This window comes from Triplophysa dalaica, chromosome 7, assembly GCF_015846415.1.
Source record: "Triplophysa dalaica isolate WHDGS20190420 chromosome 7, ASM1584641v1, whole genome shotgun sequence".
In the NCBI taxonomy this organism is placed as follows: Eukaryota; Metazoa; Chordata; class Actinopteri; order Cypriniformes; family Nemacheilidae; genus Triplophysa; species Triplophysa dalaica.
This window is the reverse complement of record NC_079548.1, coordinates 23,719,400-23,739,650: the sequence shown is the minus strand read 5'-3', so window position 1 is coordinate 23,739,650 and position 20,251 is coordinate 23,719,400. Positions and strand designations below refer to the sequence as shown.

At 37.6% G+C, this 20,251-nt stretch overlaps 1 protein-coding gene across 1 annotated transcript; it reads left to right on the top strand.

Annotated features, from left to right (window-relative positions):
• The first annotated feature begins 119 nt into the window (after positions 1-119).
• Positions 120-9,002, top strand: cdr2a (cerebellar degeneration-related protein 2a). Its single transcript, XM_056753994.1, has 5 exons — positions 120-340; positions 1,192-1,304; positions 3,639-3,787; positions 3,865-4,032; positions 5,856-9,002. The coding sequence occupies exons 1-5, from the start codon at positions 259-261 to the stop codon at positions 6,670-6,672; spliced, it is 1,329 nt and encodes a 442-aa protein (XP_056609972.1). The 5' UTR covers positions 120-258; the 3' UTR covers positions 6,673-9,002.
• The last annotated feature ends 11,249 nt before the right edge of the window (positions 9,003-20,251 follow it).

Sequence of the window (20,251 nt, the reverse complement as noted above, 5' to 3'; positions counted from 1 at the left end):
ACAGCCCGCCAGCATTGGTCAAGACGTCGATAAAGCCCCACCCCCTCTTACTTATTGGTCAAAGAGGAGATCCATTCTTGTTGTTATCGCCTCTACTCCCCATCATTGAGTCTGCCACGTTGCTGTAGACACCGGCGCGGACCGCAGCCTAACGCCAAGCCGTTGCTTATCCACCAGAGAAAGACACGTCTTAAGATAACCGTATAAAGGAAACAGAAGCTAGAATTGTGTCGGCCTGAAGACTTGAGTGGAGTAAAGATGCTGACGGACGTGATAGTAGAAGAGGGATTCGATCACAATGAAGAGGAGCTGTGGTACAGCAGGAAGGATTTAGAGCACGGTGAGATTCATGAAGACAGATACTCCAGTTTATATTCGTGCTTAAATGATAGATGCGCGTACATTTTTATTACAAATGTAGATTTAAACTGATCAACCTTAACCTTAAGGGAGATGCTTTCTTAAATTTGACATTTTTGAAGGTCGGGTGAAATTGTTGACAGCCTTGTGTTATCTTAACGTTATCTTAAGTGCACTGAACGAGAAATGTGCAAATAAAATTAAGTAATGGACAAGGTAATGCAGGTACGTTTGAGCTGTCTATATGAAGGTCACGCCCATATAAAGCCTTTAAATGCGCACTCTGACGTCATTCAATGACGCGGTAGTGCTGAAACGTTTGATGTTTTAATAAAACACACCGAAACAACACAAAGGATGTTAGTAACCTGACGTGCAGTATCACTATATACTATATATGTTTTGTCAATTTTGGATCGTTAAATCACAAGAGTCAAGGAGTTGGGTAAAGGAAATTAATGTTTTATTTATTTTAATTTTTCCATTCCTATAGTTTTCTTTTATGCAGTTTTTTTACAGTTTCTTGCCTTACCAACTGAATAAATTATTATAGTAAATTTGCAGTTTGTCACTTTTCAAAAGGGTAGTCATATTTTACATTATTGTTTGTAGCGTACACTCTTTGAATTAAACCTATGACTGCAGCATCATGCTCTTCTAGTCAGTCTTTTTGTTTGGGGTTGTTTTGACTTAAACCATTGACACCATTGTGAGTAATTGTGGGTGTGTGGTTCTGTCTGAGCATTCCTACCAAAATCGTCAGGGTGTCATCATGCACTCACAACTTTTCGATATTTACCCTTCTGTCTTCTTTGTGTCCGTTTGACTCAGATCTTCATTTGGCCGCAGAGCTGGGCAAGACTCTGTTGGACAGGAATCATGAGCTGGAGCAGGGCCTTAAGCAGATGTACTCCACCAATCACGAGCAGCTGCAGGAGATTGAGGTGACACTTTCCCTCATAATGTATCTCCCAAAATTCACATCTGTGTTGTTCAGCTTTTTCCCATTCCACTGTAATGTTGCATCATGTTTAACTTTCTATAGCGTATTCTGCCGTGTGAACTTATTATTATTATGCATCTTTTAAAAAATATGATATTACGAAATAGTAACACTTCAGGACCACTAACATAAATTCCTGAAGCAAATCAAAAGTGGCTAGTGATAAGAAGAAATAACAGGAACTCAAATATACACTTTCCCTTATACACGAATACACATTATAAAATACGTATTATTAAGAATATCCATGTTATGTATGTACAAGCCAATGATGATGAAATCCATAAGAAATCTGTATTCAGTGTCACTTACTGCATGTGCTCATATGAACTCTGCTAAATCTTTCCTCTGGGTGGAAATGCGTAGACACTCAAGATTTCCGGTTTGATCCTCTTTCCTCCCTGTGGTTACGACACTGTACAGCAGACGTAGTGCTATTTCTAATACTTTAACTCTGTCTTGCATGAAGCTAATCTCAGATAAGAAGATAACAGCGTTTAAGGTGTTCTGTTTGCCTAATGGCCTGTGAGTGTTCAGAATAACATACTACTTTTACTTTCATACTTGGTGGATATTTATTTGAGCATTTAACATTTTGTCAATGACTTAAAACAGTAAGTAGTCTACAGGGTATTGTTTACAATAGGAGTTAAATCTAGGGAAAGATTCTAGGGAGCGTAGGAGTGTTTTGACTATTTGTAAAGTTAGATTGTGGCAAACCTAGTTAAAGGGATAGTTCCCCCAAAAATAAAAATTCTGTCATCATTTACTTGTTTCAAACTTGTATACATTTCTTTGTTCTGTTGAACACAAAGAAATATGTTTGGAAGACAGGTAGCAAATTTCACTTCTGGGACATCAACTGTAGTAGACAAAAAAATATTTTATATTTTTGTTCTGTTGAACACAAAATGTGATATTTTCAAGAATTTAGGAAAAACTAAAAGTTCTGGGGCACCATTCACTGCCATTAAAGTTTTCCTACAATTTTTTCCTGGAATTGAAAATTGCTAACATTCCATATTCTTATATTCAAATATCGTTCTCTGAAATTACATGAGGGTGAGTAAATGATGACCGAATTTTCATTGTTAGGTGAACTTTCCCATTAAGTGTTAAACAGGTGTCTGTTTAGTTGTTTCTTAAAGTATATAATGTGTAAACAAGACATTTCATCTCAAAGTGAGAAATAAAAATGAATTGTCACCTCACCTGTATCAGCTCTTTTCCATGATGCCACATTTGCTTGATCCCAGCTTGTTAACTGCTTTGAATGTTTTCTGCTGTGCAAATAAATGTACTACGAGAAAATGGTAATATACAAGCACTTAATATTGAGTAATTAATTTCATTATGTCCTCCACCTATGCTTTTGATATTCATTTTTTTCTATACTAGTCCGAATTGATAATGGCATTTTGTCAATTGCAGCATTAAGTCACACTTCCACTGCTTGTACTGAAACCTTTTTTACCAAAGCACAGAGTTACGTTGGCACAGTTGTATGTGGTTGTGAAATCTTGTAATTCGGAACTGCACACAATTTCACAAAACCTCAATTAAAGTGATAGTTCACTAAAAAAAGTATGCATTGACGCACTATCATGTCACTCTAAGTGGCTTTCTTTCTTCTGTGATATTGTGATGAATGTTGGTTGGTTACCTAACAACATTGACCCCGATTGATTTCCATTATATGGACACAAAACCACTGAGACATTTCTCAAAATATCTTCTTTTGTGTTTCACAGAATTAAGGCATGTACAAGATATCACAGTAAATAAATGACAGAATTAAATTTTTGGGTGAAACCCAGCTAGCACAGGTATGTCTGTAATACGTCTGCTAAAGATTGGGAAAATATCTGCTGTGTAAAAACATCTGCTAAACATCTTAGAAAGAGCAGTTTTACATCCATTTTAAATCATTGACATCTTCTAGATGTCTATATGACAACTGACAGCTGACATCTCTGAGGCGTATTGCAGATGAGCAAACTATGTCTTGCAGATGTAAATGCAGACATCAAATAGACGTCTGCCAGATGTATGTTTGGTTTCAGGTAATGTATAGTACTGTATACTGTAACCAGATGTTGAAGACTGTCTGTGACAACCCAACACATAAAAATCATTGCAATATTCATAATGTGACTTTCTTTTCTTTTGTCCACATTAGTGGAAGCATAGTCCTAAATGTATATGATGATAAATGTGTTGGTAATCTATATGATAATATTTAAGTAATGCATTGTTTGTATATTGCCTCTCTCAGTACTTGACCAAGCAGGTGGACCTACTGAGGCAGATGAATGACCAACATGCCAAAGGTTATGAGCAACTGGACCTGGCAGCACGAGATCTGGAGAAGAGCAACCAGAGGCTGGCGCAGGAGAACCGCACGGCCCAGCACAGGATCCAGAGGTACGTTCAGTTCTCCCTGCACCAGAAAACTGCCCTGAAACATGACCTGAAACGTGCATCTCTTTATTAACCTGTAGTTTGACTGAGACCGTAGATGGATTGCAGGCTCATATGGAGAACCTTCAGAAGCAGGTGGCTGAACTGAAGACGTCCCAGTCCAGGAGAGACCTCACAGATGCTCGCCGCAGCATCAGTTCACAGAGCATGTCCTGCCTGAAAGAAATATATGATCTCCAACAAGACAAGTGAGTCTGGAGCCAAAGAATTTCTGTATCATTCACATTCGATCACTCAGGCACTTATTTCTTAATATTACATGGGACACTTGTCTCTCTTCTCTCCTTGTATACATTTGCATACATTATTACAAATGATGATGTTCAGAGATCTTCATTACAAAGTGAACTATGAAGGTTTGGGTTTAGTTATTTTAGCAGACAAAAAAAACTCTGCTCATGTCATGCTCCCTTAGATGTTGTAAAATCCCCGTAAACCATGGCTTCTATGGTTATTGATTAATTAAAGTAGTTCTGATCTAATTGAAGTTGATTTCGCCCTGTGACATGGCTGACCCATCTGATCTGTGCACTTGTTCCACATGGGGTGTTTATACGTGCTGACTGGCCATATTAGGGGCTTTCAATGCCAGACATCATAATCTGTTTTGACCCATAATCCAATTATCTCTAATCTAATCCATCTCTGTTGAACGGGCTGGAATGAAACTAGAAGTTAAAATTGTGCAACTAACCTTGTGATGCAAAAATCAACAGTTTCCTTCTGATATATGTATTACAAATATTGTAAGATTTTTACAAAAAAATTTAAATAATATTGTAAAAAAAATCTGAGGTCTGTTTAACATGTTGCCTTGACATCATGTTAAAATTCGTTATCATCATACTAAAACAGGCTAGCTTCATTCTTAAATGTGTTGGTATCATGTCAAAACTTGTTAGCTTTAAGCCAAACGTGTTGACATTCTGTTAAGATATCGTAGCTTCATGCTAATAGGGTTGGCATCGTTTAAAACGTGTCAGCTTAATGCTAAACATGTTTGCATCATGTCAAAATGTGTTAGCTTCATGCTAATGGTGTTGACATTGTCTTAAAATGCGTCAGCATCATTTGACGTGTTATTAGCGTTATATATCAGGACATACGCCAGCCTAGTTAGCCCACATATGTCTGTGGGACATCTGCTGTGTAAAAACATTTGCTAAACATCTTGGATTCACATCGATTCTAAATCATACACATCTCACAGACATCATATAGACGAGACGTATTGCTGATGAGCAAAGTATGTATTGCAGATGTAAATGCAGACATCCATTAGACGTCTGGTATGCTAGTTGTTTGTATGCCATCAGGAGTATTTGGCGTGTTTGCATTACGTAAAAATGTGCTTGTTAATATCATGTTATAAATGTAACATATTAAGCTTTTTCTAATGTCTAACTTTTCAGGCCAGGTTTTGTCGAGCCTACAAAACTTTACTGTGTAGTTATAATTAATATTTTATGGACATTTTCCCAGCCTCTTTGTTTTATTTCTGACGTGTTTTATTTAAGATGTCTAGGTGAACGCCCGGTGCAGATATGAAATATGTGGGCTGTGCTGCACCTACACACAGATTATGGGTTTGCTGTTCAGTATAGTTAAGTAGTTCAAAATACTGTTTCCTTCGATAGCAGCCTTGCAATGTGCAACTAAAATGGTCCAGTTACAAGAAATTTGGGTTATTTTGCAGCAAAATAGAATGACACCACATTTTGTTTTCAATTATATTTATTCTTAAAATATTATAATGATATTCAATCTGGATTCACAATACTTTTTTTAAATACTAGTTTCATGTGTGAACTGATTCAGGGAATTTGTAATATTTTTACTAGCTCTCATACTTGCATATGTTTATAACTATAATTTATTATATTGCCCAGCCCTAATCCCAGTTTTATCACTTTAACAAAGAACTTCAATCACATTGAATGTAAGCAGACCTTATGAAGAACCGGTTTGTGAAATAAATCAACACATAACTTAATATCTCCTTGTCTTATAGATACCTGAGCTGTGAGAATCTTTGTGAGAAGAAGTCCTGGCCTGCGCTGGATGACAAACACTTTGAAGAGGAAAACTCCACCCTGCAACACACCCTTCACACCCTAAAGGCTCAACTGGCAAACGAACGTGCCCGCCGGGTGGAGGCTGAGCGAGAGACGGAGGTGACGGTGGTGGAGAACAGCACGCTGGAGCAACGTTTGAACCTGCTGGAAGGAGCACGACGGCGACAGGCAGAGCTGGAGGCCGAGGTGGAGGAGCTACGCCAGCTGTGGCGCTCCGAGTCATCCAGCGCGAGACCGACAGACACTCTAATGCCCGACAACGTTTTCTTTGCTGCCGATGAAAGGGTGGGGCAAGAGGAAGAGGAGGAGCCAGAGGCAGAGTCTCCTCATGGGAGGCGGCGCTGCAGCAGCGAAAGCCACATCCGAAGGGCTCGAGCCGAAGATATCCGCCGCGGGCACGAGCGCACGTGTATCCGGCGGGCCCAGGTGGTGAAGCAGCGTGGGATCTCGTTGCTTAACGAAGTGGATGCGCAGTACAGCGCGCTGCAGGTGAAGTACGATGAGCTGTTACGCCGCTGCCAGCAGGGGGCAGACAGCCTCAGCCACAAGGCCGTGCAAACGGCTGCCGCTCACGCACAGCGCCGCAGGAGTCTGTTGACAAATGCCACCACAACCACAGAGCCGATCTGCCTGGCAGATGAGTTTCATCAGCCTGAATACAAAGCACTGTTTAAAGAGATCTTTACTTGCATTCAGAAAACCAAAGAGGACCTGAGTGAGAACAGGGCTGTTAGTGAGGCGCAGGGAGTTTGACACTCTCCTGCAGTAATAAATGTTTCAATGTAGTGATATGGGCTTTTGCACTTTGAGATGATGGACATGTTGAGAAAATGGACTGGACAGAATAAGACATTCAGAGTTTTGATGTGAGGATGTGTGGATTGCACTATATCACCTGTGCCTATACACGACATGCAACACCAAACAAAACGTAACGCAAGCTTTAGGTATAAATGTGTTCTTTTTTTAGTTTTAAAAGCAATTCCAGAGTACCTAGAGAATATAAGCCATACATGCCATATGAATACATCTTTGCTGTGGGTTAAGAATCACCAGGTCTCTGTAGAAGGAAAAGACTCTTAACACACTGCGAGTAGACGAAATTATTATTTTTACTAACTGTCGGAACTAACTTACTGGAAATGATATGTCAGAATATCACAGAACATGTCTGGGTATTTGCAGTATTTGTTGTGCTGCCTTTAACCATAATGTAAACTGATTTAAACAGAATAATTGTCAAACTATTAATAATGAACTATTACAGTAGTGAGAAAATAGAAAATATTCCTTAGGATGGATACATTATGATAATGTTGGGGGACAGCATGTTAAACTACCATGAAAACAACATCAGAGTCCCAAAAAATGGCCTTTATTGTCTTTATGCAATATATTCTGCCATTAAAATATTGGATTAAATATTACCTAGACATTGTTCTTGTGAGATCAAAAGTCGATTAAAAAGAAAAAAAAGGACTGTATGTTGCCAGTAGTGTAGGAATATATTAAGAAATCACACAAGCTAAAATGAAGGACGTTCTTCCATCTCATACTGCATGTGATTTCCAGGACATTACTAAACTGTGGTTTCTTGTATTTGAGCAATACTGGTTCAATACTTTTCTAAATTATCAGATTAGGAGACTGACCTCAATGCATTGATGTGCTAAAATATAGTCTGAATGCTCGACTTTGTCGGGACTTTGTGTGTATAGTTCGTATAGAGCAAATCATAGTTTAATGTTTGTTTGAGAAGCGAGGTCGAATCGCTCGCCCAGGTTCTCGCACTTTTGGTTTTCATGTTCATTTACACACTGCTGTGAAACTATGCACTTTAGGTCAGTATTGTTTTGTTTTTTATTTATTTTTATTTTTCCATTTGATGATGTAGAAATTTTATTTATTTTATGTTCATTTATTTTCATGCACTGTGTTCAAATATAGTTTTCATGCTAATGTGTTTAGGACAACACTAACGTTACTAATGTTTGATGAAGGACGACAGTTTCATTTGATGAGAAATTATAGATGATGATTATATTGACTGAATTGGTTCATAGGGTTTTAGATAGCTGTTTAACAGATGGTGCTATCTAAATGTTACAGCAGCACACGGTAAAGTGTTTTCACAATGTTCCCTGTTAAGTAATTCTCTGGTTGATGTAGTTTAACAGCTAACAATACCTTATTATTGTCGGTTTTTGATAACTGTGTTTCATAATCCGAACCATGTGCTACTTAATACTTAAAACCAGGATCAACGATGCCATTTTGCAATATGCTTAAGATGTTAAATGCCATTGGCCTGAGTTAGATGGCATTATAAGCAGATAATAACTTTATTCAATGTACTGTGTAGATTATTAGGAGAGTGAACGTTGTGCAGGACAGAAAGCAAGAAGTGTTTTTTGAACCCAGATTTGTCATTTAAATATGTATAGCTAATGTTCATTTCAGTTTGTCCTGAAAAAGTCTGTTTCGAATTTAAACGTTGTAGAAATATATTTTGTGGTGTTTTGCATTTTTGAACACGTTGCTTCATTTCAGCATTTAAGGAGAGCTCTCCATAAACGACGGAGCTGTGTTTATCCATCAGTAATCCTGTTTAAACCCGCAGAATGATATGCTTGGCCAGCATTGTGTTGTAGGGCTTCAGCGTGCATGATCAGATGTCTGATAATGTACGATAGAAATATTGAAATCCAATTGTTGGGCTTTAAAATAATTTTACTTGAGCAGTGTTCATTCCAAAGTTATTTCTTTTATCATCAATATATTCCAAGTGAGAACAATCACTTATTTGCTGATCACAGAGACATCTATTTATATTTATTTGTGAATGTAAAGAGTGGGGTCAGTTATTTCATCCGTCCAGAATTGATTGTTTCTGCCACATTCAAATCTTGAGTAAATTTCTACATTATGTATTATTGTCATTGACTGCAGATGATAGATCAAGAATGCAGATCTGATCCTTACTGGTGCTGAATTTATAAGAATTTTCAAGAGATTAGATCATTGCTATTTTAAAACCATTGATCTGTGTATGTAGCATGACTAACATTTCAGATAAAGAAAATGGCCAGTAAATAAAATTATGAATGAATGATGTTGTGTCTTTTTTTAAGGATGAGATAAATGGGTAAATTGAAATGTTATCAATCCGTTTTAAATTATTTGCCTTGTTTATTTATCGTATTTTAGTGTGCTGTATTATACATTTACATTTAGACATTTAGCAGACGCTTTTATCCAAAGCGACTTACAAAGAGTTTAGGAGCAATAAGCGATATGTCGTTCAGGAGACATAATACATTAGATCTCAATACAAAGTTACTGGTTTCAACAAAAGCTAGACCACTACCTGTTGAGAGAAAGGGTTAGTGTGTTTTTTTTTTAGGGTCTGATCTTTCTAATGTTGAATAAGGCCTATCGGCATGACCGTGTTGTCTTTGCAATGTGATCATTGAAGGACAGCTGTTATATTATATATGGATGAATAGTATGATAACTTTCCAATGGCCAATGAACAACCTAACAATGCCTGACATAGTAGGCTACATGTACATTTGACTTGGTTCAACATTTTTTCAGTGTTTTAGAGGTGAAGTTGGTCTGTCTTGGGCCTAGTCCACACTTATATTCTATAATTTTTTTAAAGAGATTCTACTTCCTAGTTTAAAGAAAACCCTACATCCACACGAAAGCGCAAAAACACTCTATACAGCACTGTCAGATGCATGCCAAACCAAACGGTGGCGAAATAGTTTTAGATTATTTGATTATTAACCATAAAGCCGTGTTGGCCAATCAGAAGCCTGGAATCTGTCGTCAGACAAGCGGCACGCATTCCAACGTCATACGCCAAATATCACAGGATTTCCCGGATACGTGTGTGTCACGTTCTTTAACGGTCCACCTGGAAACAGCACAAAGCCGTCTGATCTAAGTAAGCTGTCTAGTTTTCAACGGTTGCTATAAGAATTCATCACGATCGACCAAACGCTTATCGTTAATTATTCAACGTATTTGAGGTTCTCGGCACAAACTTAAAATCATTTGGTTGCTGTTAACTTTTGACACGTTTGTGAATTTACACCGGACTGTTTCTGCGGGGACATTTCCACTCCTCTTAACATGACGCTGCACCAAACGAAACGTGATTGGTTGCTTTACCTGTCAGTCATATGGGCGGGCCTTGCACAGAAAGCAGGGATAAATTCCCACGCGAGACTACCCTAACCATCTCTGATCTCGCGGTACATGTCAGACGCCGGTCAATCTGACGTATCTCACCTCGTGCATTTCCCTGTCTGCTCGAGCCCTGATCGATACCCGTGGGTCATTTAATTAAACAACACTGCATGCTTGTCTTGTCTATCTGTAATAATTTATTAAAACAAGGATGTAAGTAAATGTAGCCTTAATGCTAAATCAAAGGTTTTGGGATTACAAAAATTTGTGTTGTTTCTTAATCCTTAACTACAGTAAACCTGAGCAAATTTTCCTTCTTTCTAAATAATCTTTATTTGGGATGGAGTTTAACTGATCTACTCTACATTTAAATCTGCATTTGATTTATTTTGCATTTGATTTTTATTTGGTGATTTGAGAATTGCCATATCTGAAATAAAACACTAAAATAAACACAAATAAAACGAATAAACAGAAAGGTTTGGTACGGCTGCTGATGGGATTGTTGATGACAGCTGTATGTGTTTGTGTCCTGATATTCCACCTCCAGAGGAAGAGAGATGCTCTTCTGTTCAGACACATTGATGCTGGAGTGTATGCTGGATGCGGAGTTCAAACAGTGATTTATACACTCGCAAAGTATTAAATGAAAGAAGATGGGACCATAACAGAGGTTGTAATGTGACATCTGTAATTGATAAATATTTTCAAAATGTGAAATGCAACTTTTTTTCCCTCAATGCTGCTGTGATCATTTTCCACTCCAGAAACATGACCTGTGACCCCTGTGGTCAGAAGATGATAGAAATAAGAACCTAGACCAAGAGACACCATTTTCACCTTATGACATCAAAACTATAATAGCAAATTCTTATTTTTATGGAGTATTATGTTTTGTTTTTTAGTTTACATACCCAAATTACAACATGATAATTTCAGGATGAATTATTCCTTTAACTGAAGCTTAAATGGAGTTTGTTATTTGCCCTTTTACACATTACATTCTTGCCGTTTTATGTTAAATAAACAAACTGCTCTCTAGTGGACAAACACTTATACAGCTTTTTATCTCCCATGTCAGAAGTCATTCACACTGTTTATGAAAAATATCTATAAATAGATATAGATAAATATATGTATATATATCTATAGTATTTAAATATGAATAATGAAAGAATGTAGGCTCAACTCAACTTTATTTATATAGCGCTTTTTACAATTTTCATTGTTACAAAGCAGCTGTAGATGAGACACATTGAATACAAGAAAAACATCAAAAGGCATATACCTGTAAAAACTAGAAAAAGGTGAAAACAACAAAAGACAGACATACAAATGCTCCACACACACAATATGCATACATACTTACACACATTGACATAGACGCACACACGCAAACACACTCGCACACAGTGAAAGCACACATTTGGGATAAAGGAGAGAGAACCACAGGTCAAATATTAAACGGACTATAAATTCTTATATGCAATATTAATTATGTAAAACTTCTGAATTCTACAGCAGCCCCCCGGCCAGGAAAACAGTGCAAAACAATATGCAAACGGAGGCGAGGAACCCAAAACTCCAATCGAGAAAAAAAACCTCAGGAGAACCCAGGCCCAACCATGGGATTCCAGTACCCCTCTGGCAAAAGCTGCTGCCTCTGCACAAGCTCAACAGTGCTTGCACAACAAGGCTAAATAAAAAATAAATAAACTTAATAATAAGGTAAATTATAGATTTACAATTATCATTAACAATCTTATAGCATTTGAACTTGTACCTCGATCTCAAGCGCCTTCTGCCGCCATGTTGCTGTTTTAGGTGCCGTTGCGGTGTGATTTAAGCAATATTATTCTAAAATACATATTTTCTTTATTTTATAATGAATCGTATAGCTGATTTATTCACGCAGAATGAGAATAATTATATTTAACAATGTAAAGACTGTTGGGAAACCATCATGTTCTCTGTCATTATTGTTCCAGATCATGAAAACCAAATCATCTGCTCTGATTCAACATTCAACATTCACCGAACACAACACACAGGTAAAGGATCTGTTTCAGATCGAATGATCTATCCTCTCTACTTCATCTCTCTGTGTCACTTCTCTAAGACAGGTGTCACTCATGTTTATTTACAACCCTACAAACATACCTGTATCTTCTTTTCTATATATATACTGTCAAATATATCTGCAGTGGATCTGCTCATCATGACTGCATCAGATTTGAAATGTGATGTTACTCTTTCATCAAAGTTTCTTGAGGAATCTAAAGTCATTCTGTCCTTTATGTCTGTGTAGTGCTGTCTCACACATCTTACATCACATATTTTACTGTTTGAAACTAATGTGACAGAAAAGCTGCGAAGAGGTTTATGTGAGTGTTATAGTTGTCATCTGTTGTCATTCTCTGTGTTTTGTGTTTTCAGGAATCTGAAATGACGAAGGTGGTTTATACATATTTCAGCTTTAAAGAAGATCAGACTCCTCTGTTACCTGTTATGGATTCACTAAAAAACAAAAAGTTATTATTTACTCATTTTGTTCCGTTTGTTCCGTTTGTTATTTTTGTTGTTTTGTTGTTGTGCTGTCAGTACTGAAATCAAATTTCACCAGCTGAATTAAAACTGGCCTTTCTATTTCACTGAATGTAATCAGCATTAAAAACAGCGATATATTTTATTTTCCATTCAGTATTAATTACATTTCTATCAGAAAGCTCCACAAAGAAGTGGAGTAAAATCATTGTAAACAGTTACGTACATAAACATCCTGCTGTCTGTGCTGTGTGGTTATGACCTCTAGTGGTGAAATCATGAAACTGCAGTAGATGTCAGACAGGACAATCATTAATACAAAACATGAACACTTGTGTAGAACAACCATATATTTATGTGAACATTTTCAAAATGTTTCCACCCATGGTTGAGTAAAAACAAGCTAGAAATTGAGTCATTTTTAACCCAGATGTCCTAGACATGGGTTAAAAACCACATCTTGTGAATTTATTCAACACTTTTTAAGCATAAATAAATCATTTTGTTATATTAGTCACCATAGATCGTTCAGAACTCCCTTTCAATGAGTTTACTCAAGTATGTACTCATCTACGCAATATGCCTATACAGTAGGAGTGTTTCTGGAACAAAATAATCAGTAAACATGGACTACTTTCTTCATTTAACACTTACGTCCAAAATGTTTGAACATTGAATAAAGAAAGTCAAGAGAGTTGACAGTATATGGATTTACTCCTGGGTTTCTATAATCGCTACTCTTGTGTTTATTAGTGAATTATCTTCAAAAAAATATAAAGAGCATTCATAAGGGGTGAATATGTTGTTTATGTCATTGATAAAACCTTCAGTTCTTGTAAGCAGTATTCTCCATCAACCTGATAAATGTCAGAATGATTCCAAAACAGTTTTTTCTGCTCTGATGAGTAAAGTAAATGGGGAGTAAGGTGTGGGCAGGATGTGACGCAAAAATTTGCTATCTCGGCTTGATCATAGATGCTTTGACACTAATCACACAAACACTTACTTTGTAGGACAGTTTAGGGCTTAAAGCAGAAATTGTAATGTTAGTGTAATGTGGAGCTGAGTGAATGTTAATGAAGGGGATTATACATGTCTGTAACCTTTAAAGAGCCTTGAAAAACTAAACAACGTTGTGGCAAGGGGGCGTGGTTTAGTGACGTCTGCACCGGGGAGAAGAGACACGGGAAAGACGGTAAGCAAGTAGGTCGATTGCAGATTAAGATCACCAGCGTCTCATTACAGTGATTGGTTAGGAGACCTCTTAAAGGCTTGCAGCTGCTGGATTCAAAGGAGTTAGAGAGAGATTGACTGGGAGACCTGCTGAAGAAGTGCTGAAGCTTACTCTTGCTAAGGAAGTGCTGAATCTTACTGACGGAGTTCTGGAAACGTTGAGAATTTAATTTTGAAGAAATATAAATTGTGTGTGCGCAGTGGCGCAACGTCTTGTGGTAAATAAAACCTTTGTTGTCACGCCGACTCCGCCTCCTTTCTTCCACCTACATTGAACCTGATTACAAGCTTACAGCAGAAAAAAAAGCATTTACAGCCTGGTACAAAAAATGATTTTGGTCTAGATAGCTAATTTTACCCTTCATGACAACTGTTAGGAGGATGAATTTTATTAACTCATCCGTTTCATTTTTATTAAGCTTTAAAATTCTGCAAATTGGATCCGTGGCCACTAAAGTGACAAACCAGGGGCCTCAGCTCTAACCACGTGCAGCCTTTTTATCCGGGAGAGACGCGCTATGGCGACGAGTACCTACACCTACTTTAGGCTTCATTTTTACTCTTCACAAACCAACGGTTTGAAATACAGCCAGTGATGACGGTAGTGACCTCTAGGCATGAAAGGCTGAAAGAGTTTAACTCTCACTTCATCTCCTTTACTGTGATCACTGAAGAATTTACACAACAGTGTGACAGAAAGTTTAAAAGACAATAAGTGACTGAATTCAATTCAAGTTTATTTATATAGCGCTTTTCACAATGTGTATTGTTCAAAGCAGCTTTACGGGGGCAAACTGGAAAAACAGAAAAGGTAAAACACAGCACAGTGCATGGTGTTTATACAACGAGTAAGTTCATTCTAATAAATGATATCTAAATTTAAATAAATAAATAAATGCAGTCTCCCAGTGAGCAGGCCAACACTGCCCTGCTGTGGCGAGGAACCCAAACTCCCATGATTGAACCAGGCTCAACCGGGAGGGCCAGATCCCCTCTGATGTGTCATAGCTGCACTCAAACTGCTGACATGTGATTTAAGTTTTAGCATTTAATACCAAATATTGTAACTTCAGCATATGTGGTTGGGGGTGTATTGGTCTGAGCTGGGTTGGTCCAATGGTCATATTTCTCTTGGCTGGTGGTGGAATTGCCTTAGATGGAGCTGGGATGGTCAGTCAGTCTGCAGCTGTAGCTGGCGTAATCTCTAATTGGGGATGGGCATCTGTCGGTCGTCTGGACATGGTGGAACTTCTTCCTACCTCGGAATGGGCATCCCGAGTCAGAGGCGGAAAGAGAATAAAGAGAATAATTAGCGTAGCTGCTGTTCATTAACTGTGCATTAAGTGAAGGCTTGGCTGAAAAGATGTGTCTTTAATCTAGATTTAAATTGGGAGAGTGTGTCTGACCCTCGAATAGTATCAGGAAGGCTATTCCAGAGTTTAGGTGCTACGTATGAGAAAGCTCGTCCCCCTTTGGTGGATTTTGTTATTCTAGGTGTTGTCAAAAGTCCTAAGTTTTGAGATCTCAGCGAGCGTGATGGGTTGTAACGTGATAAAAGCTCGGTTAAGTAAGTAGGTGCTAAACCGTTCAGGGCTTTGTAAGTAATTAAAATAATTTTAAAATCAATACGATACTTAATGGGTAGCCAGTGAAGCGATGATAAAACTGGGGTTATGTGATCGTATTTTCTTGACCTAGTAAGAACTCTGGCAGCTGCATTCTGAACTAACTGTAGTTTGTTTATCGATGATACAGGACAACCACTAAGTAGAGCATTACAATAGTCAAGCTGTGAGGTCACAACTGCATGAATAAGCTTTTCTGCGTCTGCAACACATAAACTATTTCGTAATTTGGCAACATTTCTAAGGTGGAAGGCTGTTTTTGTGATATTTGAGATGTGATTTTTAAATGACAGGTTGCCGTCTAATATAACGCCTAGGTCTTTAACTGTATTTGTTGGAGAAACAGTGCAGCTTTCAATTTGCAGGCTGTAGTCGGAGATATTCTGTTTACGTGAATTTGGTGCTATAAGTAATATTTCTGTTTTGCTAGTTTAAAAGGAGGAAATTACTAGTCATCCAATGTTTTATGTCCTCGATGCACTCTGCCAGTTTGGATTGCTTAAAGGAATCATCTGGTCTTGATGAGATATATAGCTGAGTATCATCTGCATAACAGTGGAAGCTAATTCCATGTTTTCTAATAATGTTGCCGAGGGGCAGCATGTATATGGAGAAAAGCAAGGGTCCTAAAACCGATCCCTGAGGTAATCCATAATTTACTTGCGTAAGATTTGACGATTTCCCATTTAAATGGACGTATTGATATCTGTCTGTTAAGTAAGATCTGAACCCTTGCAGTGCCTGTCACTGAATACCGATATAATTGTGTAAACGATCTAGTAGTATTTTATGGTCTACAGTATCGAAAGCAGCACTAAGGTCAAGCAGGACTAATAGTGAGATGTTACCTTTATCTGAAGCAATAAGAAGGTCATTTGTAATTCTAACGAGCGCAGTTTCAGTGCTATGATGCGGTCTAAAGCCAGACTGAAACTTTTCGTGCATGTCATGTGACGGGGTAAGAGACAGGGCAGACACAGAGCAACGGTGCAAGCAACCCCAGCGGGGAATTTATTAAACAACTTAAAATATACTGTCCCAAAAGGTAACCTCCAGGGTACTCTTAAATAATAATCCGCCAGTCCGTGCTTGTGTACGAAGGTCCTCGCTGTCCTTCCCTCGCTGTCCTTCCCTCGCTGTCCTTCCCTCGCTGTCCTTCCCTCGCTGTCCGTCCCTCGCTGTCCGTCCTCCTTTCCGGGGCGAATGGTGACAGCGGTGTTGTCTCTCGACCCAGGACCTCGAGTGAGCTTTGCACGCGGCCTTTATGCCCGGCAGCTAATCCAGCGCAGGTGTAGCGCAATCAGCACTAGCTGCCGGGCTGTTGCCCAGGTGACGCTGATCCCAGGTCAGCTCCGCCTCACAGTCATTATTTTGTAGGAAGGTACACAGTTGAGTTGACACTACTTTTTCTAGTATTTTAGACAAGTACGGGAGATTTGAAATCGGTCTATAGCTTCCAAGTTCAGTGGGGTCTAATTTAGTTTTTTTGATAAGAGGCTTAATTACACCCATTTTAAAGGGTCCTGGGAATTTTCCTAGATTAATTGACGAGTTGATAATGTTACAAATGGACTCAATTACAGCAGGTAGTAACTCTTTTAATAAAGTAGTCAGAATGGGGTCTAATAAGCATGTCGTCGGTTTGGATGTTGCAATAATTTTAATTAAATCTTCCTGATTTATAGGAGAAAAACAGGTTTGGTTTTAGCTATGTTGTCTCGTATTATTTCGATTTTCTCAGTAAAAAACTTCATGAATTCATTGCTCCAAGGTGTGGCGGAATACCCAGGTCAGGTGGAGGCTGTTTGTCTGTTAGTTTAGCAGTTGTACTAAATAAAAACCTTGGACTGTTTTTGTTATTTTCTATGAGGTTACGGAAGTGCTCGGCTTTTGCTGCTTTTAGTGCCTTTTTGTAACAGCTAGCACTCTCTTTCCATGTAATTTTAAAGACCTCTAATTGGGTTTGTTTCCATTTTCGCTCCAGTTTACGCGTTTCTCTTTTTAGGGCGCGAGTGGTGTTATTATACCATGGTGCTATGATCTTTTCATTAATCTTTTTTGACTTCATAGGTGCGACCGCTTCTAATGTGTTGGAGAAAATAGTGCCCATGTTGCTGGTCATGTCATCGAGCAATTCTATATTCGTTGGAAAGGTTATTAGAGAGTCAGATCTGGCAAGTTCTTTACGAAACTATCTTTAGTAGTTGAGGTGATTGTTCTACCTTGTCGATAACGAGATATACAACTGGTTTCTGCAGTGCGCAGTGTACATGTTATAAGATGGTGATCGGAAATGTTGTCGCTTTGAGGTATAACATCGACATTGGTTATATCGGCTCCGTGAGATATAATCAAGTGTAGAGTATGATTAAGTCGATGAGTAGAACACTGAAGAGGTTTCGTTTCTCCAGTGTGTTTAATAATTTTTAATAACTGGATGTAATGCCATTGTTGTACAGCTGGCGGTGTTATGAGCGATACAACAAATTAACATTGAAAACAATTGTTCATGAAAAGAAATATTGTGATTATATCAGAACATATAATTGTTTACAGACATTAAATTCAGATAATGATGACATTAAAAGACTTGAGTTACTTACCCCTAACTAAAGAACACTCTATCCCACCTGAAGAACACAAACAGTGTTTTATCAACAGATAAACTTATATAACACAGTATTGTTAAATGTGTGCTGTCTATGAATGACTGCAGTTTCTTCAGTATAGAGACATGTGTTATCGTCATCATTATGTTGATAAATAATTTGATAGTAAGTATATTCAGTTAGTCATTCTGTATTTATGAAACCTGGATGAGTGCTGGTGAGTCAAGGTTTTACTTCTGAATTGTACTTATTTTAGTTCTCCGAGATCTACTGGGCGATGAGGAGGAGTTGCAACTTAAAAAAAAAACATTTTAACTGCCGGCTTTTGCCGTTTTATTGTTATTCCAGGTTTGAGCTTAATGTTTTTGAGCTGGATCGGTTGCATCCCGTGCTGTGTGCTGTGATTTATCGTCCAACCAAATACAGTAAGGACTTGATTAATGACTTTTCAGATTTTTTGGCTGGGGTTATGCCAAAGGGTTTTAATAGTTGTAGATTTTAATATCAACATTTGTTGTCCCTCAAAGCCATTAGTTAAAGTTTCTAAAGTTTCTGGCCTCATTGACTCTGTTAACTTGGTACAGTTTGTGAATAGCCCTACACATGATCATGGGCTTATATTAGATCTGATTTTGGTCTGTCTCTGTAAAATAATAATAAAAAGGCAGCTAACCTACGCACACCAGTAAATATCCTACTCTTAGATTGTTTTGTTTATTTATTTATTTTATTTTTTTAATGATTATTAAGCAATATTTACAATTGTAAAAAAAAGTTTGTTCAACATTTTTTGTAAAATGATCTTGACTTTTTGAAGGGCCCCCAAAATGGTAAAAAAGCCCCTGCACATTGTGTGGGTTTTTCGTTCTCTGATCTTTTCATACGTTAATCTTTTACTAAAGCTGTTCGTGAATGTTTACAAAAGATGAGTTTCATTCACAGCGATTACCAGATTAGAATAACAGGAGCAAATTATAAATTGAACATAACACAACGCAAGAACAGTGTTGTGGTGGATTTCAGATGTCAAATCTTGTCTTCGTTTAGATCAGAATGACAAGAATAGTTACATGAATTCGTTGTTTTCTGTATGTTAGATGTGATGTGAGGTCAGTGACTCACTCTTGTTCTGTATATATGAGGATGTATCGATGTTCTGCTACCGTATGATATTAATGATTTTGCTGGTGAACAGAAACTTCCCTGCTCTCTAAGGGACAAACACTGACATGAAAGTTGGAGCTAAACTCTGCAGGACTATGGCCCTCCAGGACAGACATTGGACAGCCCTGCCTTATTGGTTTATTTAGTGATAGCGGGTGCCCTCTAGTGGTAACTCATGTTAAAATGTTAAAGGCATAGTTCACCCAAACATGAAAATTCATTTACTCAGCCTCATGTAATTTCATACCTGTATAAATTACTTTTCTTGATCTGGGATGTCCTGGGACAACATTGACCACCATATAGGAAAAATGTAATGACAGTCAAAGTTGCATCAGAACTGTTTGTGCAACAGAACAAACAAAAAAGCTATAAAATCCTACTATGGTAGTGGATGATGTCCCAAAACTTTAAATTGCTAACTTCTTCCAAATATCTTTCTCTGTGTTCATCAGAACAAAGAAATGTATACAGATTTGGAACACCTTGAGGGTGAGTGAATGATGACAGAATTTTTAGGTGAACTATCCTTTAAATCTCTGTAGATCATGACATTTTCAATACATAAACATTACAACGAAAACTTATGTTGACTGAAAAACAATGTTTAGGTCCTAAAGACTTTAAGTAGATGTTTTTAAATGATTAAATATATGGAGTGTAATCAGATAGACTACACTTGCTATTAAGTACTGTTTCAGCATATAGGCCTAATGTAAATCATTTCATCTACATTTATTTAATGCTTCAAATGCAAAAATACAGGCACCATTGAATAAATGGTAGGATAAAATAAAAAATGTTTCATTTCAAACATTTTTTTTTAACAATGAATCATTTTATTTTAATATTTGACTAGTACAAAATGACCAAGGCATATTTTTCACGCTTTTTTAAAATAAATATACATACTGATAAATTGTTTTTCTGGATTTTTTAGAGAGCAACAATTACCTTACA